The 26,318-nt window shown below is 42.8% G+C and overlaps 1 protein-coding gene across 1 annotated transcript in view; it reads left to right on the top strand.

Annotated features, from left to right (window-relative positions):
* Positions 1-1,446: 1,446 nt before the first annotated feature.
* The window catches only part of HACD2 (3-hydroxyacyl-CoA dehydratase 2), a 42,525-nt gene continuing 17,653 nt past the window's right edge, over positions 1,447-26,318 (top strand). The window contains exons 1-3 of the mRNA XM_038422037.2: positions 1,447-1,611; positions 9,833-9,950; positions 10,421-10,439. Of these exons, the coding sequence (XP_038277965.1) occupies positions 1,478-1,611; positions 9,833-9,950; positions 10,421-10,439 (271 nt within the window). The 5' untranslated portion in view covers positions 1,447-1,477. The remainder of the gene's footprint in view (positions 1,612-9,832; positions 9,951-10,420; positions 10,440-26,318) is intronic.

Genomic DNA, 26,318 nt, shown 5'->3' with positions numbered 1-26,318 from the left:
CCAGCTGGAGTGATGCGGCGCCAGTGTGAATGAGGTGTTGCATTACTGCGCTCTGATTGACCTCCGGAAACATCCCATAATCCCCTTAAATCAAGTGGCCACTCTTGTCATTGTTTTGAACTCGCTGTAGGAATGCAGATGCGCCCTTTCAAAGCTTTATTTCTGACAGCTGTCTGCTTATCTGCTCTGGGACAAAGGAACCATTACTGAGGAATGCTGTGTGCTTTGAGTGAGTGAGAAAGAGGAAGGGAGCAGGAGGAGGTCTGCTGCTGTCTGAACTTACAAGACAGCATGCTGACACGCTCTCAGCCCCGCAAAAACCCACTCTCTCTCCTGCCACATACACACAACACACTCCCTGTCACACTCCACCCCTCCCCGCATTTGAAAAGCACCCCTTGCAGCCATTTCCATGCTGGGATAGCTATCACAATGCACTGCTCTTTGTGGCCTTGCAAGTGCTGGTAACGGGGCCAGGCCAGCGTGCTTCCAGCTGAGAGTGTAAACACCCTGCTGCGGTCCCCGAAGGCTGGTTTAACTCCCAGCACTCTACAACTGCAAGTTGCAAGGGATGTGAGTCACTTAGCCTCTCTGGCCCCATTCAAATCAGGACATTGGCAATTGACTCGAACAGGACCAAGATTTCATCATCTATCTTCTCAGGTACAAAGCTAACACCGTCTTTCTCCACCTGTGCAATGCACTTGGGGCTTCTCAGCCGACTACTCTGTAAAGACAAAGCCTCACGGTTTCCAACTCTTGCCGAATCTGGTAACATCTGCTGTTTTTTCTTAAAGCCCCAACTCATGGAGCCATGTGCCTACATCCAACGCTCAACTTTCCTTTAACAAGAGTGACGTGTCCAGCCCGTGGGGTTGCAGAGAAAAGCTTTAAACCACAGGTTTCAGAGTAGCAGCCGTGTTAGTCTGTATTCGCAAAAAGAAAAGGAGGACTTGCGGCACCTTAGAGACTAACACATTTATTAGAGCATAAGCTTTCGTGAGCTACGGCTCACTTCATCGGATGCATTTGGTGGAAAAAGTGAGCTGTAGCTCACGAAAGCTTATGCTCTAATAAATGTGTTAGTCTCTAAGGTGCCACAAGTCCTCCTTTTCTTTTTGCTTTAAAGCATGAAACTTACCAGGGCTAACTCTAGAAAGAAAATACAGAGAACCCGCAAGCACTAAATGGGGGGGGGGTCATGGTTTTTAAATGCTCGGGAACGCAGGTTCCTATGAGTCAGGGGGGCGACGGTGGGGGCCGCTCTCATCACGAGGAGCTTCCCCCCCCCCCGCCACAGGCGCCATCCCCGGGCACGCAGGTCTCTCATCTGACACCAGGCCGCCGCTGGGCGGGAACGGGCGGCGGCGGCTCGGCCTTGGCCCGAGCTCGGCGGCGGGCGCCTCCGCGCGCAGGGCCGGCAGGGGCCCGCCCCGCCGGGCGGAGAGGGGGAGGGGCTCAGGGCAGGGCCACAAACATGGCGGCGTCTGGGAGCGGCGGCGCTGGCCGGGCGGATAACGGCTACGGGAGCCAGCAGCCCCGGCGGAGGAAGGGCCCGGGCGCCCTGGCCACGACCTATCTGGTCATTTACAATGTGGTGATGACGGCGGGGTAAGACGGGGCGAGGCGCGGCTCCCGCCTACTCGATCCGCAGGGTCCCGCTCTAGCCGGGGCGGACCCTGCAGCCCCCGCCGGGGACGCCAACCTCCCCCCCCGTGAGCCCGGTGGCAGCCCCCGGAGCCGGCCTCCTCCTGCCTAGCCTGGCCCCGGGGCACCCGCCGTCGCCCGCCGGGCCCTCGCTCGCTCGCTCCCCACCGCGGGTCCCGCCGAAGCTCTCCTGAGGGGCGGGTTTCAGAGCCGAGAGCAAGTGTCCGCCTTCCTCAGCCCAGAGCCCCCCCTCTGGAAACCGCCCTCCTGTCCCGGGGAGAAGCTGTTCCGGGTTCAGCCAAATCCGCCCTGACAGGAGGTTTGGGGGGGGGGGGGATGCTTCATCGCTGGCCATTTTTGAAGTCAAGAGATTGGAAGGTCTCCTAAAAGACCTGCCCTAGGAATTATTTGGCGAGGGGGCGGCGGCGCTCGGTGGCCTGTGTTATACAGGAGGTCAGACTAGATCAGTGGCTTTCGCGCTTTTTTCTGGGGCCCAGTTGAAGAAAATTGTTGATGCCCGTGACCCAACGGAGCTGGGGCAGAGGGGCTTGGGGTGTGGGTTGGGCTGGGGCAAAGTGGGTTGGGGCGCGGGAGTGGGGCAGGGCCCTGGGCTGGGGATGAGGGGCTTAGGGTGCAAGAGGGAGCTCTGGGTTTGGGGGGGGCTCAAGGCAGGGTATGGGAGGGGGTGGGTTGGGGATGCAGGCTTTGGAGTGGGGCCCGCGATGAGGGGGCTGGAGTGCAGGAAGGGGCTCCAAGTTTGGGGGCTCAGGGCTGGGGCAGGGAATTGGGGCGCCGGCTTACCTCTGGTGGCTCCCGGTCAGTGGTGCAGACGGGGTGCAGAGGCGGGCTTCGCTCCTGTCCTGGCTCCGCGGACCACGCCGTGCCCTAGTGTGGAGAAGGTGCTTGGGGTGGGGACAACACATGGAGCCCTGTGGCCCCTGTGCCTGCAATCTGGACCTGCTGCTGGCTGCTTCCAGCAAGGGATCGCTAGTTTTACTACTAGTTTTTACTGGCCGGCCGCAAGGGTCCCTGGGTGCTGAGCAAGGCAACACAGTGCCCTTCATTCCGCAACTCAGTACTGGGTTGTGACCCGAACCACTGGACTAGATCATCACAATGGTCCCGTCTGACCTTGGAGTCTCCAAAATAATAAATAAGTGATGACTGGGGACTGTCATAATGGGCCAATTTGAGTGAGACTTTTTTAAAAAAGAGATTTTAGGGTCTTGCTGAAACATACATGGAGTGAAAACCTTCCTTTGCAAGGAGGAAGGACTTTGGGAGGGAGCCTTAAAATGAACCCTAAATGAGGGATCTTCCAGATAACTGAGACTTGGTCTGTGTGGTGGCAAACAAATCTAAGAGATCTTGCTCTTTTGGAGGAAGATGCCCTCCTTTATGATTAGTGCTCATGAGGTTTCAAGTCCCTCCCTTTTGTGATAAAACTTATCTTGTTACGTGTTACAGCAGGGCACAGAGTGCAATGCTTATTTTTAAATCTTTATTGAAATAGTCTCATGTCAGCACACATCACTGATGGTGAAGCTGGTGGATTTCAACTTGCTGGATGATTTTACTTTCCCTTAGGCATCCCTGTACTACAAGAGGGTCCAACCCACATCAGGCATGCAAAGCTATGCATGAGAATAAATCTATTGTGAAATGTATAATGTATGCACATTTATGATATAAACTCTGATTACCTAATGGACAGAAAAATCTCTGTCTCCCTTTCTGGTATAATTAAACTGTTTGTTTCATAAATGTGTTATTATATGAGCAGTAAATAAAACACACAGCTGGAAGTCAGGAGTTCTGGTTTTCTTTCCATTTTGCTGTGATGTTCCTATATGACTTTAGTTAATTTAGCTAAGCTTGTTACTCCCCATTTTATGGATGCAAAAACACTTGCTTTAATCATGGGGCTGCTGTGAACTTTAATTCATTTGTTTGTAAAGTGCTTTGAGATCCTCTGATGAATTTTGTAGAAATGCAAAGTTGTTACATTCACATACACACAAACTTTATTAAAATGCAATAATTACTTTCTAAGCCTTAAAAAACAAACACACAAGTGGGAGAATATCTGGAAGCAAATAGCTAAAGGATCAGACGGTTCCCTGCTGCCATATAATTCTTTATCACTCGTTATAACCTCCTTTTCTGATTTTTTTTTTTTTTTTTTTTTTTGGCCTAACTTTCCAGAAAACTGCGCACTATGAGGTGTGGCATGCAAAATTTCAGGAGGGCTGTTTTTGCTTTGGGGAAGCTTGTGGCAGTGGAATGAAGAAGCATAGCCCAGTGGTTAGGGCACTATCTTAGAATTTGGAATTAAAACCAAGTCCCCAGATAGAATTCCTGTGAGACTTTGGGCAAGTCTCTGTTCCTCAGTTCCCCATCTGAAAAATGAGGATAATAGTTCTTGCCTACCTCACAGAAGGGTGTTGTGTGGATGACTGCCATAAAGATTGTGAGGTGCTCAATACTATATAAGTACCCAAGGTAGACAGTTTTAATTTTTTTAATGGAGTTAGTTTCAGACTGTATGTGTGTGTGTGTATATATATATATATATATATATATATATATATATATATATATATATATATATATATATATATATATATATATATATATAAAAAAGGGATGAGACTTAAATATTTTTTAAGTTACCTTATCTGTTAGTAACATCTTTTTTTAGAACAGAATGAGTGTTGATCAAAACTTGATTTTCATGTTTGTTTTGTATTTCTCCGAACTTAGACTCCAGGGATGGGGAACCTTTTTTGTGTCATGGGCCGTTGACCCACAGAAAAAAAAAATCGTAGGCTACTAACCTGCTCGGGGGCGCAGAGGCTCAGGGTTTCCCCCTGCAGTGGGCCAGATGAAATTAATCAATGGACCGGATCCGGGCTGTGGGTTCCCCACCCCTGACTTAGACAGTGAACATAGATTAATCCGTTTTAGGCTTATTTATTAGTCAGTGTCTAATTTTGTTTGCACGTTCTCCTACATCAACACAATGCTGCATTATTGGATTCCCAAAAAATTTTGGGGTGTGGGGAGGAAGGAATTGCAGAAACATTTCTGTAGGTTGAGGTTTTCTAAATAATTTTTATATACCTAATTTCAGTCCAAATATGACCTGATGGTCTCTTTTGGCAGACAGACTAACAGATTTTTCTCTGTTTTGTGGGGTTTATGTTTTAATTTTGTTTTGTAACTGAATATTACAATATAAAAAAGTTTTTCCTAAAAGTGGCTGTTGAGTTGTTCTAAAGAACGCCAGTAAGGATTTTTTTTAATGTGGCTACAGTTTTGTGGGCATATGAGGGATAATGGAGGAACTTTCATTTTAAGCTCTTTATGAGAGAGACTGACACTTTTTTGTTTGGTAAAGTGCCATGATTGCTCTTCTATTCCTGGGGGAATTCTGCACCAAAAAAATTAAAAAGTGTGCCCACAATATTTTAAAATTCTGTATATTTTATTTGTTAAAATAACAATATAATCATGCAGTTTCAGTTATTTTGGTAATTTATTTCAAAATACCTGTCAGCAACTATGTCTTTAAAAATACTGACACATACAAAAATTCCCCCAAGAGTAAAGAGTTAAAGAAATCCCTATGACAATGGTCCCCAAACTTTTTATCTTATCTCCCCCCGCCCTTATTCCTGTCTACACCCTCGGGACTGGGAGCAGGGTCATGGCTATGGGACGAGCGGGGGGGGGATGTGAACAGGGCTAAGGGGGACGAGGCTGGGACCATGGCCAAGAGTGGAGCCTCAGCTGGGGACTTGGGCATGGGGCCAGTAGCCGGGGCCCCCCGTGGAGGCTGGCTCAGGCCTCAGCCACCCCTTCCACCCCCCCGAATATTCCTCAGCATGCCCCACAGTTTGGGGACCTCTGCCCTATGACAACCCAGTTCCTGTTTCTCTGCCCCCGCCCCACCAGAGCCCAGCCAGGGGGCTAGACACTCACACCCCCTCCCCTCAGAGCCCAACCATGGGGTGCCCCCCCCAGCCTGGACATCCACACCCTCCCTGAGCCCAGCTGTGCCTTCCCCCCCTCCCCCCAAGCCTAGACACTCACACCCCCTCCACCCACAGAGCCCAGCTACGGGGCCTGCTCTAGCCCAGCCACTCATACCCCCTGCCTTCCCAGAGATCCAGTAGGAGAGAGAGCCTGATGCTGGGTCCAGGGCTTGTATGGAGTTTCCTGCTCACGGCCTCCTTCCTTCAGGGCATGCCAGGAACTGCAGCTGCTGGGAACCCTCTAGCTCCCTCCCCCAGCGGTATCTTCTATTTGAGTTTAGGTCAAGAATAAACAGCAGGAGTAGATGAACTCTTAAAAGAATAAAGATCCTGTTTACATGCTGAAGTCCCTATTCGTGCCTCCCTCCCACACTAAATAAGCCCCATGTGAAGGAAAAGGCCACAGAAAATTATATAGAACCATTTCTAAATAAAAGAGCTCACCATGAGGCCTCAGAAATGCTTTAAAAATTAGATATCTAGAATTAGAAATGAATGGGAGGAGCCAAAAACAGGGCACAGATCCGTTCAGCTGTCTGGTTGGAATCCAGAACAGCTCAATGGTTGCAGCCATCTTTCACTGTTTTTGTGCTATATGTTAAATGGTTTGGTGGTCTCAATCCGTTTCCTGGTGAATGGATGTCCAGATCAACAAAACCCATCGTTGCATTAGTTAACACATGAGTGCCCAATGGGAGGCAGAGTATTGGGTTGACATGAATCCTTAACTTCTCCCAGTCCTTAAGGTGAGAGGCCCTTCAAGTCAGCATTGAGGCATAATGGGGAAGCTTACAAGGTTGCTACCTATACTGTACCAGTTCAGTGGCTAAACAGAGAACTTGGAATACAATCATTTTTGAAGCTTTTGCATATATACAAAGGATAGCATCTATCTTTGAATGGGAAAGGAAGATAAAGGGAGCAATCAATTGAGAAGCTTGGGCACAGCATATGATCTGTGTGGGATGAAAGGAAGTTGAGGACAGAAATATTAAGTGCTTAAAAAGAGAAGCTTTAATTCTGGGCAGATTATTAATTTCAACACATTTTAAAATAGTCTCTTTTAATTATAAATGACTATATCATTGAAATCATTGTACCTCACAGTGTTTCTAAAATCATCCATCCAACAAAGGGGAGAGCAAAAGGCAGGAAAAGGGATGGAGCAACTTTGGAACCCCATGTACTCTACCAGTTGCTTGATATGGGTGGAATCTGAGTCTGCTGTAGGGGAATCTGTTGTTGTGCCACCACGCGTAACCTGAAGCTTTAGCTCAATTTCCCAACAAACCTGAAGGCTATGAGAGAGAAACAGGCATTCACAGTTATAAACAAGACCATATCAACTTTGACAATTATTAGTTTCAAAGGTTTCAGAGTAGCAGCCGTGTTAGTCTGTATTCGCAAAAAGAAAAGGAGTACTTGTGGCACCTTAGAGACTAACAAATTTATTAGAGCATAAGCTTTCGTGAGCTACAGCTCACTTCATCGGATGCACGAAAGCTTATGCTCTAATAAATTTGTTAGTCTCTAAGGTGCCACAAGTACTCCTTTTCTTTTAGTTTCAAAGGGAATCCTTGTGTGTTGCAGAGGATAATCTTATTGGAATTACAGTAACATATTGGCATATTTCAAATGGCAATCTTTTGAATAGCTAAATTACCTAACTCTTTCTATATAGTAAATGCTTAGTTTATTAAGGCATTGTTCCCATTTTCTAAAAATAGTGGAGATGGAAATAAAATAGCTTTTTAAATTGCACCAATAAATGCTACTCTGTACACATTTTTGGGCCTCAAGGTTCTTTTATTTGGATATTGAAAAACCTGTGTATTATAACATTAAAAATAAAGTGTAAAAAAAAAAAAAAGTTGATGTTTACCATTGAAGTTGGAATGATGTATGTACACAATAACATAACATTTAAGGACAAAAAACCTCTTAAGCCTTTAATACTTTGCAAATAAACAAGGATAGTAGAAAAATAAAGAAATACTCTCACAGTTCATGCAATGTCTTCAGTACCTTTCCATGTGTAAAATCATATTACATACTCAAAAAACTATATCAGCTCTGTGCTTATCTGCACACTTAGCCTCAGTCTATCAACTAAAGGCTTGTCTACACTTGAAACACCACAATAGCACAGCTGAGGCGCTTCAGTGTAGACACTATACCTACACCGACAGGAGAGGTTCTTCCACTGGCATAGGTAATCAATCTCTTTGAGAGACAGTAGATTGATGGAAGAATTTTTCTGTCAACCTAGTGCTGTCTACACTGGAGATTAGTTTCATAGTAGCAGCCGTGTTAGTCTGTATTCGCAAAAAGAAAAGGAGTACTTGTGGCACCTTAGAGACTAACAAATTTGTTAGTCTCTAAGGTGCCACAAGTACTCCTTTTCTTTTTACTGGAGATTAGGTTAGTTTAGCTACGTCGCTCAGGAGTGTGGATTTTTCACATCCCTGAGCAATGTAGGGGTGTGACCCTAACTTTTTAGTGTTGACCAGGCCTATAACGGCACTTTCTTCTTCACATCCTGCAAAAATCAATCTTGCATTAAAATTCACTGTGTTTTTGTCAATGTTGTAGTTTATAAAGCTGTTGGGCCAGCATGGGGATACACAAATGTCAGGGCTTTTCATACATTTCTCAGCGCTACAGAACTGAACTCCCCAGGAGCCTTGCTTTCTGCTGAGTTCATACTGCCCTGAAACTTGAGTTCCTCAGTATCTATGTCCCTCGCTATCCTGCAGAGCGTAGGATCTCTGCAGGCTTATTGGATTTCTGTCCAAGGGACCCAATGAGACATTTCACGCTGATCAAAATTTCAAATCAGGGAAAGTTAATGACTTGTAACAAACAATTTAACCATTTTCAGATCTTGCAGAAAAGTTCTCCTTTGTCTTTAGAGTAAACTTGGCAATTTTCCTAACAAGTTATAGGTGAATTAAAATTAGGGTTTATGATGCAGCACTGGTTGCAACCTTAACTATGGATTTATTTATAGGATACCATAATAGTCTTTCTTGGGGTATTAAAAATATTTTATTACTTTGTTCATATTATTGAGAGAGATAATATGTGGTAATATTGTACTATGTGCATCTTTCATCTGCCATTTGTTTTTTAATTGAACATTATGCAGGTTCTTTTTCTGTCCTGAGGACTTTACTCACCAGGTTCAGCTTACTTAGAGGAACTTCTTTACCTGTAGCAGTTTCAAATAAAACTAAGAAATTAAAAATAAAGACTGACATGCTGTTATGTACATTGAATGGGGAGGCTTATGATGAATGGGGAGGATTACATTGAATCCGATGAAGTGAGCTGTGCTCACGAAAGCTTATGCTTAAATAAATTTGTTAGTCTCTAAGGTGCCACAAGTACTCCTTTTCTTTTTGCGAATACAGACTAACATGGCTGCTACTCTGAACCCTAAAATGAATGTCTTTTAAAATTTAATTTCCTATTTATATGGCAGGCTTCATAAAGCTGTAGTATTGTAAGATCTCTGAACATCAGTAAATATTTATTGTTTGACTGCTTCATAACTACCAAGTAATTAAATCCGCCAAAGGGGTCTATTATGTAAACTTGAAGACAACATTAATTTTAATGGCATGAACACCCCTCATTAACTAAATTATAATTAAGGGTTATTAAGGGATAATTTTTGTTTTTACCATGGTGTTAAGGATATTTTTATATGCTCAGTACTATTAAAAAAAAAAAAAAGTGCATAAGACTTAACTCTTAAAAGTGATGGTTTGTATACATTCAAACTTTGACAGGTTTCAGAGTAGCCGCCATGTTAGTCTGTATCCGCAAAAAGTACAGGAGTACTTGTGGCACCTTAGAGACTAACAAATTTATTAGAGCATAAGCTTTCGTGGGCTACAGCCCACTTCATCGGACACACAGAATGGAACATATAGTAAGAAATTTGAAGTCTTTGCAGGATTTCAGGATGTTGGCCAACTACTGACATTGTGCAGGATTGCTGTATGATTGTTAACTGAAACCTAGCTGATAAGGATGAGAAACTGTTTTTCTAGGTCAGAGGATAACTTTAGCTTTGCTCATTCTCAGGATATGTGCTCAATTTAATATCCCCTTATCTTCAGTCTTTTCTTCTCTTTTTCCAGATGGCTTGTTATAGCAGTTGGTCTAGTTCGAGCATATCTGACTAAGGGTAGCTACCATAGTCTTTACTACTCAATAGAAAAGCCCTTGAAATTCTTCCAAACTGGAGCTCTGCTTGAGGTAGGTATAGATTGTTTTTGTTTTGTTTTTTAATGTTGCTGACAACTACATGAATGTTAGGTGAGACAAAGTGACAAGCCATTGTTAAACATCACTTCATTTTGAATGATCATCTCTTAATAATTAGCACGGTTTATTTTCAGTGCATTTTACAAATATTAATGAAATAAGTCTCATGCCTCTGTGAGATAGGTTTTTATCCCCATTTTACAGATGGGTTGACAATAAAGTAATGGAACTTGCTCTACTCTACAAAGATAGCGTCAAAGCTGAAATTTTATGGCCAGTATTTTTCTGGAAAACTAGATGTTAACACTTGAAACAGTCACTATGCAGCAAGTAGAGGGAACTTTGAAAGACTCCCAATTATAGTAGTGTTAGTGGATACTGTTCTGATAAAGCTAACTGTTTTAAAAATGATTAAACATGAAGTATCTTTGTTATTGATTTGAATTTTCTTTTTGTTTTAGATTCTACATTGTGCATTTGGTAAGCTTGGAATTGATTTTTCTGTTTTTCTCATGAAAAAATGCTGTTTTAATTTTTTTTTTAACCAATCATCATTCAGTTTGTTACTAATATTATGTAGTAAATTCCCAGTTTCATTTTTGCAAACTTCCCTGGCTTCTGAATGTAGTAGTATTAATTTCAGTTGTCTCCAACTAAAATATTATTTGGTAAATGTTAATTCTAGTTGGCAAAGAACTCTAGAGAAATCACAATTTTAAAATTTAGCCAAACTGAAGGTAAATAATTACAAAGAGAGATAAAATAACTTAATGAACACTTATATAGCCTTTCATTGACAGTGAATCTTGAAGTGCTTTATCAATGCAGTACAGAACTCTGCAGTCATTGCCTTAATTTATCCATCTTTATGATTCTTTGTGTCATTCTTCCTTTCCCAAAAAACCCTCCTTCATCTAGGAAGCAAAATATCAGATGACTGTGAGCATAATTGCAATCCCTGACTTCTAGTATGTGATCCAAAACAGAGTGAAGACACACTATCTTTTTAGAATTTATCTACAGGGTTTTTTTGAGTTTTCTGATATTTAGCTGCAATTGGTTATCTTCAAACTGGGAGGTAAATTCCAATAGAATATAAAACTCCATGTATTTTAGATCTTATTTGACCCAACGTTCTGTGATTATAGTGGCGCAGGAGTGTCACTACAGGGAAAGGTTGCATCAATGCATCTGTTTAAAAGGTGGAGCTTTCAAAGTCCTTTAAAACTGACATGCTTAGTTGGATTTCTTTGAAATTTGGACATCTCAGGAGAGTGCTACATAGGGTTAGAGAGCCAAATCTGGAGTAAGTTGATCAAGGGGTTCCAAAGAGATAACCTCCCCCCCGCATAGCCCTATTTAAAAAAGCTTCTAGGTGGGCTTTTTTTGTCCAGAGCTAGAGCTCAAACTATTGATGTGATGTGGGTCAAAATTGTGTCAATCTGCCAAGTTTTACCCAAGGTAGTATATGGCACCTACTAAATCTTTGGGGGACCCAAATTAATAACAGTATTTAGGAAAATCTACATGTTTTTTACACTATGCATGCACCATACAAAAAAACTGCTAGAGTGTTTTCATTCCTGCCATTTTATATGCTTTAAATTCAACTCTTGTAAGTGTTGCAAAATCCTAACAATTCCTCAGATTGTTTTGAAATTTGATATGCCATGTGGGAGCGTGGGGTAACGTTAGTGGTCCAAAGCCTGGTTCCTTCTGCTGCTTTGTACTGTTAAAGTAAGAGGTACTAATGACTTAATGAATCACAGGCCTCTTAGTGGATATAAACAAAATTTCAATTAACATATCTAGGGATAAATTATTCCCAAGCCTCCATCCAAGGGTATATCTACACTTAATACGCTTCATCTCCCTGAGAGATGGTAGCTAGATCAGTGGAAGAATTCTTCCATTGGCCTAGCGTTGTCTATGCCGGGGGTTAGGTCAGAATAGCTGCATCTCTCAGAGGTGTGGATTTTTCACCCCCATGAGAGATGTAGTTACACCAATGTAAATTCCTAGGGTATACCCAGCCTAAGACAAAAGGAGACTGCTGCGCTTTGTGAGTAATGGGTGGCATTTCATTTTGGCGGGACTATAATCAAGTATTTGGGGGGAAAAATTAGACATGTGAGCAAGAGGAGTAGGGTAATGGGGATGGATGGTAGAAGATGTGAGAAAGTTTGGGGATTCAGGTGAAGGAAGCATGGCAGTCCCTGCTCTACCAGTGCATCCCAACCTTCCTAGACCCCAACCCTCTTGTATCCCACATCTCTGACAGTACACCCCACTCTCTGCACTCCCAGCTCTGCCAGTGCACCACAATCCCCCTGTATCCCAGCCTGCCTACACTCCTCTGTTCTGCCAGTGCACCCCAATCCCCTGCGCCCCATCTATGCTAGTGAACCCTGACCCCCTTCACTCCCTAGTTCTGCCAGTGGAACCCAGCCATCTGCAGTCCAGCCCACCTGTAGCCTCCAGCTCTGCCAGTGCATCCCTCAAAACTGCATGAAACCTATTAATAAATGTTTGAACATTGATTGGGAGAAAGTGGAGAGTTCACTGCTGACCAGAAAAGTGTACTGTATGGCATAAACATTACAAGCTCTGAGGCCTAAGTGTTTCTCAGAAATGGAGTACATCTATTGGACAGGGGTCAGAGAATCTTTCTCTCAATCATAAAACTATCAGTATTTTGGAACAGAAACCCTGCCTGTATCTTCTGTCACCGGCCCTGCCACAAACTTGGCCCATCAACCATTGTGAAACATGACCAGGAATACTGTACTGTTGTAATGTAGTTGTCCTGTGCTCCAGGCACTACATGGAGTCTCGTTATGTGTGTTTGGAGTGGGGGAAGCTTGTGGCAATAGAAACCTTTATATACCGAGGAGTGAAGATTCCGTAGGACGTGTTCCCTGTTTGTGGTGTGGAAGCTTGGGTACGGTAGTGGGAAGGAGCCAGGTTGCAGGATGGAACTCGATGAATGGATCATGGGTGTGGCTTGCGAGGTGTGCCGAAGCAAAGCTGGAGGGCACAGTTGGGATGTGTGTGGGTGCGTGTTGGGGGCAAAGAGGCTGGCTCACTATGCTAGTTGCAGGACATATGTACAACTGTCTAACTGACTACTCATTCCTAACACCAACATATATTTTCCTATTTAAAAAAGCTAGGAAATTCATTGACAAAAAGCTGCATTAATGTAGAGGTAAGGTTGTTTGGTGGTATGTCTTTGCCTTGCAGAATGCTGAGGTGAGCAAAACTCAAACTTCTGAAAAGCAGGAACTGCAGAGTTAAAGTTGCCCATGCAACCTTAACTGCTCTCCTTCAGCAGTGCTCTAGGACACCCCATTAACACACCCATCTTTACTATTCTATCCCCACAATTGCTGAAATGTACAAGCTCCTCACTTCCTTTTACAACCCATTCATTCTCAACCACAGGATTCTATCAAACACTATTAAAGGACAAAAAGGAAAAAAAAAAGGTTACTTACACAATCTTTCCTCTACCCTCTTCAAGCAATTGCTGTTATATTAATTAAATGGGCATAATCTATTCACTGTCCAACATTACAGAGTTAAATGATCTGGGGTTTGATATACAGAGACCTCAGCCTGCTTAACACCATGGCAAACACACTATACAACTGAGACCAAAGATTAGAAATGTATTGATTGAAACACACACACGAAAAAAAAATAAAAATGAAGTAAAGAGTATTAGAATTGAAATTGATTATTTAAGCAAAACAAATTTAATCAAAACCTATCAAAGGCCTTTCTGGAGACAGTGAGTAAGATCGTTTAAACCCTCTTATTCAGTCAAACAGCCCTTCTTGGTGGAGTAGAAAGGGTTAGTTCTATTCAATTCTGAATTCAGAATAATCGTCGCATTCATGCCTTAGATAAAATAAACATACATAAGAAAGAGAAAAGATAGGATAGTAAAGATGGGGGAATATGGCTTTTTTTATGTTCTCAGGCTACAGGGTGGCTGGTCAGTCACATATGGATGCTTTCGAGCTGGCATATTGGCCATGACAACTGTTGTTCTAGATGCTGGATCATCTTCCTGATCAGGGACATCCATCTGGTTGGTCTGGTCGGGTCCCTCTCCTTCACTGGTCTTTCTCAGTCTGGGCAGATCTGAAATGGTCATGTCACCTCATCATTGCTGGTGCCAGTAGAAAGCAGAGAGAGAGACAGGACAGAAGAAAAATCTGGGGGTCTAGAGAGAAACACACAAGGGAAGGAAAGTCAGTGCAGGATCTCGCATGCATCAGGTTGGAGTCCTCGCTCAGATGATGGTCAGGCATCCCCACTGGAGTTTCTAGGTCTGGTGTCATGGCAACAATTATTCTGCTGCAGCTGCAGTTAAGTTCTCCCCGTCTTCTCCCCCAAAGTCTCTATTTAAGAATACTCCCCCCCCAAGGGAATGATGAGCAAAATAGTCCATCCACCAATTAGGCCTAATTTCTGGCATCCCAATTTTGGTTTCTTGATTTCCAGTGTTTTACTCCTCTTGTTTACTAGTCATAATCTTAAAATAGTCCTTGAGTGGTATGAGTTAACCCTTTTTGTTTAAATTAATTCAGTATTTGTCTCCTCACGTCTTTTCTTAAACAGTTTATATGATAGATCATTGCGACAATTCATGAACCCTTTACCCATTTTTCAACAGTTGAGTTTACAGTTTGGGTAAATTTGTATGCCCAATTATAAATGGGAATCCCTCAAAGTCGAGGATGATTGTCTTTCATGGATTGTCCATTTCAAATTATCTGTGGGTCCACTAATGGCTGGTAAGGCCTATTCTGGAGCTGCAGACTCTGTCACATTGTAGACATGTTTCCCAGCAGGGTGGCTGAACCTGATTGGGTTTGGTCTATAGCCCGCTTTTTCTGTCACTTCCATTTTTCCGTTATATGTAGTCGCATTTGATTCTCGAAGTGCTGAGTTCTCTGCCTCAAGGAGCTCCTCCATTGTTGTTGGTCCAGGGTTATACATAAGGCTACATATTTGTCACGGAGGTCATGGAAGTCACGAATTCCATGACTTTTTCCACCATGGCAGGGCTGGAGCAGCTGTCAGGCTGGGGGTGCAGCAGTCCCCCGAGCAAGGGTCCCCAGGGTCCTAAAAGCAGCTGGCTGACAGTGCTGCTGCAGGATCCTCCCCACTGATCAGCTGGTCGGGAGAGGGCCCCACAGCAGCCACTGGAGCAGCGTTCCTTGGGCAGGAGTACTCTTCCCTCTCTCCCCCACAGGAGCCTGCCCAGCAACTGGCTGTGGACAGCGGTCTCCCCATTCCCACCCTTCAGAAGCCCACCCAGCAACCAGCCTGTGGACAGTACCCCCTGCAGGAGCCTGCCCGGCAACAGGCTGGTAGACAGCTCACAGGCAAGAGCCCCAGCAGCAGTTCCTGGGACTCTGAGAGAAATCTGTCGCTGAGAGAAATCAGCCCCCCACAGCAGGAGCTCAGGCATTCAGCCCCAGCCAATTGTCAGCCCCCTGCCAGCAGGGCTAAGACAGTCAGGCCTTCAGGGGGCTGTTAGCACTGGTAAGTGGGGCTTGGGCAGTCAGTCCCTGGCTGCTGGGCTTCCACTTCAGCCCCTGGCAGCAGGAGAGAGAGTTGGGCCCAGGCCACTCTAGGCCCTGGTTGTTGCTTAGCCACTGTTTAATTACAAAAAATCTTATTGAAGTGTGAGGAGCATGTGCATAAGGTTTAGCTGGCTGAGAGAAAAAAATGGTGTCGCCAAGTACACTGGAGAGCAAAGTGGCAAAAACCACTGCTAAGCAGAGAAGTAGTCAATACCTAAAGGGAACATTTCATGAAAGTGGCGGGTTGATGTTTTGTACAGCATGTAATATTCCTGTAGATTACACATGAAAAGGAAGCTGTGACAAACATACAGAAAGTGCTTTGCATAAACGTAAGGCACAAGTGTTTGAAGCAGGCTTGAGCAACAAAGCCAAACTACAAAGAACAGTGAATGAGCTATTTACTGTAAAGACCAAAGAACAGCTGCATCGTAGGACAGAAGTTTACTGACTCTCAAAAGCTTTCTGTACCACTAACATTGCACTACATGTCTTAGACAACCCTGCAATGAAAAGCTATCTGGAAAGCTCCCTGAAAAACATTGGTGTTATACCTACTTTGGATAGGTAGAATCGAAGAGAATACTTGCCAAAAAAAATTTGAAAGACATGTCAGTGACCTGAAAGAACTGCTGAATCAAGGTTTTGGAATTAGTTTCATAGCAGATGAAATAACTGATGCTGAAGGGCAGTACATATTAAATATCCTGGAAGTGCCTTGTTTGTCTTTTACAGACATCAAGTTGACATGGGTAAGGTAGTGTGGAATTGAAGTCTTTGCTAATAGAGTGTGTATGTTTGGAGACTGTTAACTTTAAAATGGTGAGTCATGCAGTGGTGGAAACAGTTCAGAAATATGGAATTCCTTTTGATAAAGTCACTGCTTTTGTCACTGACAATGCTGCATATATGAACAAAACTTGGGAACAAAGCCTCAAAGAGCTTTTCTGAATGCAGTGCATGTAACATGCACTGCACATCTTCTCAACTTAGTGGGCGATATCTGGAGAAAAACATTTGGAAAAGTAAATGAACTTGTCATTGCTGTAAAACGTGCATTCACTACCTGCCCTTCCGCAAAGCATGGTTCTGTCAATCATTGCAGGAAAAAGGGAAAATGCCTGCAATTCCACCTACCCCAGTAATCACAGTGTGGAACAGCTGGTTTGAAGCTGTCCATTTTCATACCAGCCACCTGCAGGATTATGTGGATTTTTTTTGAGGAGGAGTATGAATGAAGCTGTAGTTCATCTGTTGCAGATGTGATCATGTTAAATAAATCAATGGAAATAAAAGCAGATATTGCAGCAATTGAAGCGTTTGCACCAAGAATAATGGAAATTCTCACAGCTTATGAAAAACCAGAAATCAGATCATATAAGGTGGTCAATGATTTGGCCGATCTTGCCAGCTGGGCAAAGTCCTTTAGTGGCATGACTGACCACCTGTTAGCTAAGAGAGCCCTTTGCGACAACAGTGATAAAATGGAAGCCTACATGACTGGTTCTGAACGGTTTTGCCAACCCGCTGCCAGTTTTCTTAAAGCCTGCCGAGTGTTTGATCCCAATCAGGCCAAAGTTCTTGACCTTGCATCACTAAATGTATTTGGGTCTATTCCCATGTTTGAAGACAATGAGATGGCAAAAGCCAAGTTTTGTAGCTACAGCAGTGCAGTTTCTGAAATGAAGTGTCTTGATATTCTGGAATTTTGGTGCAACTTAAAAGATTTCTTTCCAAGTCTGGCCATAATAGCTCTGAGGTGTTTATCGGTGCCTGATAACCGTATGGACTGTGAGAGAGAGCTTGTGAGATGACAAAATCAAAGATGACAAGCTGTCAATGTACAACATGCTATTTCAGAATCATGGAAAGCTCTGTTAAAAAATGACCATTTTACACTCTAACAGTTAATCTGGTCAGTAGTTAACATTATATAAGGTTTAAATAGGCAATTTAAAAGTTCTGTAGTGAAAACTGCATTACTATGTGTACATTTCCATGATTTTCTTGTTTATTTCCCACTCCCTCTCCGTGATTTTAAATAAAAATACCCATGACAAAAACTTAGCCTTAGTTATACCAGGGCCATGAGTTGATGTCAATGTTGCATTTTCTCATATTAGCCTTGAAGATGGCGCTGTAGCATTTTTTTTCTGCCCTTCTCTAGTGCGTTTGCCTAGGCCGAAATTGAGAGTAGAAGATTTTTGTTTTGGCAGTCTGGAATCGGGCATCCAGACAATGTGGCATACCCAGCGAAATTGAAGATAAATAATCATCGTCTCCATATTCATAATAATCGCTTGCGAGAGGATGTTGATATTTGTTTCTATTGTCCCATATGATTCAGAGAATCTTATGCATACAGCATTGATGATACTTCTTCAGCACCTTAAGATGTCTCCTGTATGTTGTCCACGTTTCAGTCTCACACAGTAGGGTGGGATCACAACAGCTTTATAGACCATGAGTTTAGTTTTGGTTCTGATGTTGCAATCTTCAAACATCCTCTTTCTCAGATGACCATAGCTTGACTTGCACATTTGATCCACTACTGGATTTCTTCATCAATGTCAGCTGTCTATGAGAGGTGGCCTGGCCTCCAAGATATGGGAAGTGCACAATATTCACTAAAAAGTTATCGTAGATCTATATTGCTGGGGCTGGGAGTTGTGCTCCAGGAGCTTGCTGATGGAGGACCTTTGTTTTCGGGGTGTTAAGTGTTATGCTTCAGCAAAGATGTTCATAATTGCCTGAAGATCCGTTTCTGGGTGAACGCACACTACGGCGTCATTAGTATACTGAAACTCAATGACTGAAGTCAGCAATGTTTTGATTCTGGATAGGAAGCGGCCAAGGTTGAACCAGTTTGCCATCCTTTCTGTAGATTATCTGCACTCCAACCAGGATCTTATCAGTGATCAAATATAGAGCACTGCAGCAAGGAAGATGGGGAACAGTGTCAGGGCAGTGAGACAGCCCTGTTTGATGCCTGTCTTACCCCTAAAGGAGCCATAGTAGGTCCATTACAGAGGATTACTGCTTGCATGTCATTGTGAAGGAGATGACGAGTGGTGACAAATTTTGGTGAACATCCATATTTCAGAAGGATTTTCCACAATGCTTCCCTATTAGTGGAGTCAAAGGCCTTTGTCTGGTTGATGAACACCAAGTATAGTGGTTGGTGGTGTTCTCTACGTTTTTCCTGGAGCTGGCGAGCAGTGAAGATCATGGGCAATAATGCCTCTAGATGTTAACTCTCACTGAGATTCAGAAAGAATGTCTTTGGCAAGAGGAAGAAGATGGTTCAGGAGAAGTCTTGTGAGGACCTTTCCTACAGTTGCTACCAGAGAAATTTGTCTATCATTTCCACAGTCAGATTTATCTCCTTTCTTGAAAATCGTCACTATCATAGCATCTCTAAGTTCATCTGGGATTTTCTCATGGTTCCATATTTTGAGAACAAAAGTGTGTAGCTGTAAGATGAGTTCCTTTCCTCCCTACTTGTAAATTTCTGCAGTGATTCCATCAACTCCAGATGCCTGGTTGTTCTTCATCTGCTTAATAGCTCTGCACACTTCTTCCAGGATTGGAGGTATTCCGAGTTCACCTCTGATCAGGTATTGTGGGATGAAGATGAAGACACTGTCATCAACTGCAGAGTCGCTATTGAGGAAATCTTCGAAGCGTTCCTTCCATTGTGCATTGATGGCTTCAGTTTCTTTGATCAACTCCCATCCATCCTTCGATCTCGGGGGGTTTGGCATCAAAATTCATAGACCATAAATAGTTGTAATGACATTAAGGCAGCAAACATATCATGGGTTTCAGTGAGAAGTTAAACTCATTCAGTTTATTCAGCCATCATCTGTTCTTTATGTCTCAAATTCTTTTTCAGTCCTGTGCCTTTGCTTGTTGGTGAGCTGGCTTCTTTTGCACAGAGTTGATGTTCTGCCAGACACAAAAGTCATTGTGTTTGTGATCGGTTGAGTCTTGTATTTCCTGATCATTTTCATCAAATCAGTCCTGTTGTTTCCTGCCAGAGAACTCTAGTGTGTCTTTGCAGGCACTGAGGATGCTGGATTTGGGGGCAACCCAGGTACTGCTGACACATTCCGGTTGTCTTTCTTTTAGATTTGTCAGTTTTTCGCTGAGGCATTGGCAGAAGAGGTTACACTTTCTTGGATCTTTGAGTGCCTTTATGCTGCTTTTCTGTCTGCATCATTTCCGCTGTCGTTTAGGGGCCAGTCTGCTGGCCATGATCGAGGAGATGAGGTAGTGATCAGTCCAACAGTCGTCGCTTCCAGTCATGGCTTGAGTAATGCAGATGTCTTTGCAGTCCTGGGCCTGGACAATGACATAGGCAATCAAATGCCAGTGCTTGGAGTGTGGATGTTGGGACGATGTCTTGCATTGGTTTCGCTGGCAGAACAAGGTGTTAGTGATAATAAATTCATGTTCTGCACATTTGGTAAGGAGGAGGATGCCGTTTGAAGTGATCTTTCCTACACCTTCCTTGCCAAGTCCCATCTGACTAGCATTAAAGTTGCCAAGAAGGATGAACCAGTCTGTCACTGGTACACCAAAAAAGATTTGATCAAGGCTGGTGTAGAATTCTTCTTTGGCGTCATCATTGGCATCAAGTGCTGGGGCATACACACTAATAGCAGTAGCCTATTGGTTCGCTGCAAATTTCAGTCAAAGAGTTATAAAGTGTTCGTTGATTCCAGTAGAGAGCTTGTTAAGTTGGTTGACAAGTTCAGTTTTGATGCCAAATCCAGCTCTGTGAGTTCGACATTCTGCTTCAGATTTTCCTTTCCAAAAGAAGATACATTCACCTCCTTGTTCCTTAAGTACCCCCTCTCCTGCTCATTGGGTCTTGCTCAGGGTAGCGATATTGATGTCCATATTGACTAATTTCTTGGTCCACAATTGTGATAAGATGCTCTGGACAATCAGTATTAGGTTGGTCCATGAGAGTCCTGACGTTCCAAGTTCCAAATTAGATTAAATGATTTTTCTGATTTCAGCCACTACAAGATTATTCATCTGGATGTGGTAATCCAGACTGGAGGTATGAGGCAAGATATGTTTGGGGCACCTTTTCTAGTCCCTTCCCCATGTGGGGTGAGCAGAGCAAATCCTAAAAAGGACTGCTCAGTTATAGTTGCCAGAAATGCACTCCTGCCTCATCTGAGTTCTTAACAACCATTTTGTAACTGCAGCTTCCATGCAAGTTTATGACTAGGAGCTCCCAGACATCACAATCCTGCTTGCATTGCCATTAGCAATGGCTGAAGGACTTTGAGGTATGTGCTGGTAGGAGGTGGTACCATGAAAGATGTCTGTGCATGGATCCTTTTAATGTGAAGGAAACATTGCACACCAGTTTCCCCACAGATTCTTGACAAAATCTTAATCCAATAGCAATGAGACCAAGACAACTGGAGATACTGCTGCATAGCCTATATTCACCTTTACAGCCATTGAGGATATTAGTGTCGACCTCTGCCTGATCTGCCATTAAAGGTCTTACTCCCAAAAGATTGAGGGCCAAACAGGTTTATCATAATAACGGCCTGAACTCGCCATGTCACAGCACCATTGGAGGGCATATGTGGCTTTTCAAATGTGACAGCATTGCCATCTGCTGTCTCCACCACATTCTGGTGGTGCCATTTCTTGGTCCACGACTGCTTATTTGTCAGAGCTACCTCTGCTTATTTCGCAGCTAACATTCACTCTAGGTGGTTGTTCCATAATCCACCACTTGTGGATGCGCTGGGAAACAGTGCTGCTCTGCAACCAGCCAGTTATCACAACATACTTTAATATGCACATACACTGGCCCTTGACACTATAAGATTCAGGAGGGTCCAGATTCTGGTATAGACTGACGCACCTAACCAACTCCCCAGAAAGAATACCACACATGTACAATTTAAGAACCACTCTAGTCTTTTACAACTTCCTTTCCCTGAGGGTATGTCTACATTTGAGCTGGGAGGTGAAAAAAAAAATTAATAGTGTAGCCAGGATAGTATGAATGGTGGCTTTTGATAGTCTCCAAGGATGTACTTAAAGGGTCCAGGTGGGTTTGTACTCATACAGGTAGCTCAAGGAGAGCTAGCACGGACACATCTGAGTGAGCTGGGAATCACACTTCCTAGCTCAAATATGGGCATACTATTACTCACAGAATACACTTAACTATCATTAAAGCATTAAAAACTGGTTATGCTCCATTTCACTGCTGACAATAGCCTTTGTAATAAAAGTCCTATGCCCTGCTACTGATGTAACCTACACCGTCTGCATGGAAATGATGCCTACTGCATCCTGAAGAGACAAATGCACCTATTCTCTTTCATCACATGCATCAGAGGATGCAAAATAGAGATCTCCTCATATCACAGTCTCAGCTCTGTCACACACCTCAAAGTAATCTACAGATCTCACAAACATCTCAGAGCTAAATATTGGCTTCATAATTCAGTACAGCTACACCTGACACTGATCCCACTCACTTTACCTTTAGTGCATGCAGATAATTGCTTAGACTGTTATATTGCCAGCTCACTACTGACAATACGTTTTTCTAATACCCCTCCGTCCCCCCCATGCATGTTGTATCCTGAATGTATACGTGGAGCTCTTATCTGTGCTAACGCACTGGAGGATGCAAAACAGATTTCCTCATGTAATCATAGCTCTGTCACCTCAAGGTAGTCCACCCATGTATCACAAACACGCCTTTACCACGTGGGTCCAACTGCTGCCTCCCCCACTTAGTGTAGGCATACCTAACACACCCCCTGCACTTGGAGTGTATCCAAATAATTCCCGTTGTTTACTGCAAGCTTCAGAGGAGCAGATGGAAGGTGATGTCTCCCACAGCATTCTTGTCAGCAAGTTAAGGAAGTATGGGCTGGATGAATGCACTATAAGGTGGGTAGAAAGCTGGCTAGATTGTCGGGCTCAACGGGTAGTGATCAATGGCTCCATGTCTAGTTGGCAGCCGGTGTCAAGTGGAGTGCCCCAGGGGTCGGTCCTGGGGCCCGTTTTGTTCAATATCTTCATAAATGATCTGGAGGATGGTGTGGATTGCACTCTCAGCAAATTTGCGGATGATACTAAACTGGGAGGAGTGGTAGATACGCTGGAGGGGAGGGATAGGATACAGAAGGACCTAGACAAATTGGAAGATTGGGCCAAAAGAAATCTAATGAGGTTCAATAAGGATAAGTGCAGGGTCCTGCACTTAGGATGGAAGAATCCAATGCACCGCTACAGACTAGGGACCGAATGGCTCGGCAGCAGTTCTGCGGAAAAGGACCTAGGGGTGACAGTGGACGAGAAGCTGGATATGAGTCAGCAGTGTGCCCTTGTTGCCAAGAAGGCCAATGGCATTTTGGGATGTATAAGTAGGGGCATAGCGAGCAGATCGAGGGACGTGATCGTTCCCCTCTATTCGACACTGGTGAGGCCTCATCTGGAGTACTGTGTCCAGTTTTGGGCCCCACACTACAAGAAGGATGTGGATAAATTGGAAAGAGTACAGCGAAGGGCAACAAAAATGATTAGGGGTCTAGAGCACATGACTTATGAGGAGAGGCTGAGGGAGCTGGGATTGTTTAGTCTGCAGAAGAGAAGAATGAGGGGGGATTTGATAGCTGCTTTCAACTACCTGAAAGGGGGTTTCAAAGAGGATGGCTCTAGACTGTTCTCAATGGTAGCAGATGACAGAACGAGGAGTAATGGTCTCAAGTTGCAATGGGGGAGGTTTAGATTGGATATTAGGAAAAACTTTTTCACTAAGAGGGTGGTGAAACACTGGAATGCGTTACCTAGGGAGGTGGTAGAATCTCCTTCCTTAGAGGTTTTTAAGGTCAGGCTTGACAAAGCCCTGGCTAGGATGATTTAACTGGGACTTGGTCCTGCTTTGAGCAGGGGGTTGGACTAGATGACCTTCTGGGGTCCCTTCCAACCCTGATATTCTATGATTCTATGATTCTATGTGAGCAACCTTCCTTCCCCCCCTTTTGTCCTTTAATAGTGTTAAGTGGAATCCTGTGGGTGAGAGTAAGTGGGTTGTAAAAGGAGATGAAGAGCTTATAAATTTCAACAACTGTGTGGTTGGCAAAGTAAAGGTATGTGTGTTAGTGGGACATACTAGGGCATAACTGAAAGAGGGGAGTGTTAACTTTGTATTTCCTAGTTTTCAGAAGTTTGAGTTTTGCTCAACACACTGTTCTGCAAGGGGACGACACCACCAAGCAACCTTAACTCTTCATTAACTTAGTTTTTTTGGTCATGGAATGTGGAGATGTATTTTAGAATTGGGCAAGTCACTATTTATTCCAGATCTTACCAATAATAATCTTGCTTTTTTCAGTGGGACTAGTTGGGTGAGTAAGGGTTGCAAGTTCAGGCCCTAGCATATTTTCTGTTCTATACACTAACAATAGCTTGCCTAATAGAAACTGTAAACTTCATATCAGTAGTCTGGATTTCAATGCATAAGTGCTAGTAGAATGCTTCAGTGTGTCCGGAAGTGCATGGATCTACAACCCCCACCTCACATGATGACAAGAAGGGCATTTCTGCAATTGATTAATCTTTGTGCTGAAATGTTGCTACTTCAGCATTTTTATGTGTTACTCATATAGGCACTGATCCTGCAAATACTGTACTAAAGCACCTGCTTAACTTCATGCCCTATGACTATTTCCATGGAACTGCTCACAGTGTGTGTAGTTAATATGTCTGTAAATCTTTGCAGAATCAAGGCCATAGTGTGAAGAAGCCCACCTACGCTGCTCAGCCAAATCCAGATGTTTATTTTTAAAACTAAATGACTTCATAAAGAAGCGGAAAATTCTGCATTCAGAAAGTTCCTCTTGTAATTTGAAATACAACTGTTTGGTTCTTATTCAACAAGCATTCAAAGACAGGGTCGACCAATAAAATGTCCTTATGATTCCAAGTCCACAAAACTACAAATCTGAAAACAGATAGGTCCCAGACACCATCTAAGCTTCCCCCCAAATTTAAAGTATTTCCTGATGCTAGCATCAAGTCTCTGTTAATTTTCTGGTTTTAAAATATATTTTAGGATAACCAAATATTACTATTGAAAAGTTGAATTAAAACATTGATATCTAGCAGCAGAGGGCAGTCTAATACTGTTTAATGCAATAGTTTTTGGCTTTCTGAATAATTGTTGCTCCAAAAAAACTGTTTCTATAATGGGCAATTAGTAAACCATGCATAGCATCTTCACGAAGTGAAAAGCTAGATTTTTTTTTTTCAAATTAGTGGAATGATAGAAGAAAATGTCTTTAAAAGAAAGATCTCTCCCTACCCATTTGCAGGAATAATACAGTTTCTACTTTGGACAAAAAAGACTTCATTAGAAGAAACATCTAGATTGCTTTAAAAGGGCTGGTACACTTAAGCAATCTGAATTTTTCTGTTCCAGTGAGGGTTTGACAACGTTTTTTATTAAATAATAGTGGTAACTGTACAAACTCTTCCTGAATGAAACAATTGCAAATGCTACTTTTAGCTTAATTTAGTATAAGTACAGTAGTTGCTTACAGGTTATAAAACAGGTCCCTAATTTGAGTATCTGGTAATTTTATAGAATAAATTATTTGTATTCTGATAAGACCCTGCACTATATTAGATATTGGACACATGCACATGAAGGCAAAGTCCATGCACTTAACTAATTTCTAGTAACTTTTTTATCAGAAGGCTAATAATGTTTGGATTATCACCAGCCACTTGATCAAGATAGCTGACTTTCTCTGACTTTCTGTCCTGAGTTGAGGAATATCCTTCTTCAGAAAACAAGCTTTTCTTTATTTTAGTAAAAATTACAATTTCTAATACCTGTTACCATGAATACATTATTTCTTAACTGTATGTTAGTGTTCAGTTCTTTTAAACATGTAATTATTATTCAACAGAATTATTTTCAAGTGTCATTCTTCCGTAAAGCAAATGGGAAGTATTTTTCACAGGCTTATTACACTTTGTACATAATTATCTATCCCAAACTGGGATTTAACAGTTTATTATCATAAATCACTGGATTATATTTAACCAATGCTGATCATTTCAGGAAAGATGATTGCAGTTATAAACTAGTAACATTAATAACTCTCCCAGATTAACATAACTTTTCTGCTGTTACCCCAAGGTGATCAAATGTTCAATTGCGCGCTCTCCAAAATAATCTGCACTCATTTTAAAAATGATCGTTGTTAGTAGGAAAATTTAAAGTGAAACAGGATTTTCTTTCAGAAGTATTCATAAGGATTTATAATTCTTTCACTCCTCTTTTCTGCAATCTCTTACAAAGGCTGGTCTTTATATAATCTCAAAGCAATAAGTGTTGATTTATAAGTTAAACCGTTTTGTTTAGGTGTCTAATACAAAACATCAGCTCTATACTATTTATGCTTGTTCCCACAGGCTTCTCAAACCAGACCGATCTATAAATGGCTGCTGATAGCAGTATTCACAGTTCTTCTCAAAATGTCTCTTGGATGGTCTCCAGCATGTCCTGATTTATCACAGTTTCTCTTCATTGTGCTTGGGGACACCTCCCAGTACTCTACATCCACTGCAGCCTTTTTGCAGATAGCATCTAATTGTACTTTCTGGACTCGTATTGCATTTTGCCCTGGAACTCCTTTCACAGAACTATATGTTGTCAAATAGTATTTATTGAATTTGAGTCAAAAATTCAGTT

The sequence above is a fragment of the Dermochelys coriacea genome, chromosome 11, assembly GCF_009764565.3.
Source record: "Dermochelys coriacea isolate rDerCor1 chromosome 11, rDerCor1.pri.v4, whole genome shotgun sequence".
In the NCBI taxonomy this organism is placed as follows: Eukaryota; Metazoa; Chordata; order Testudines; family Dermochelyidae; genus Dermochelys; species Dermochelys coriacea.
This window is presented reverse-complemented; position numbering and strand designations above follow the sequence as displayed.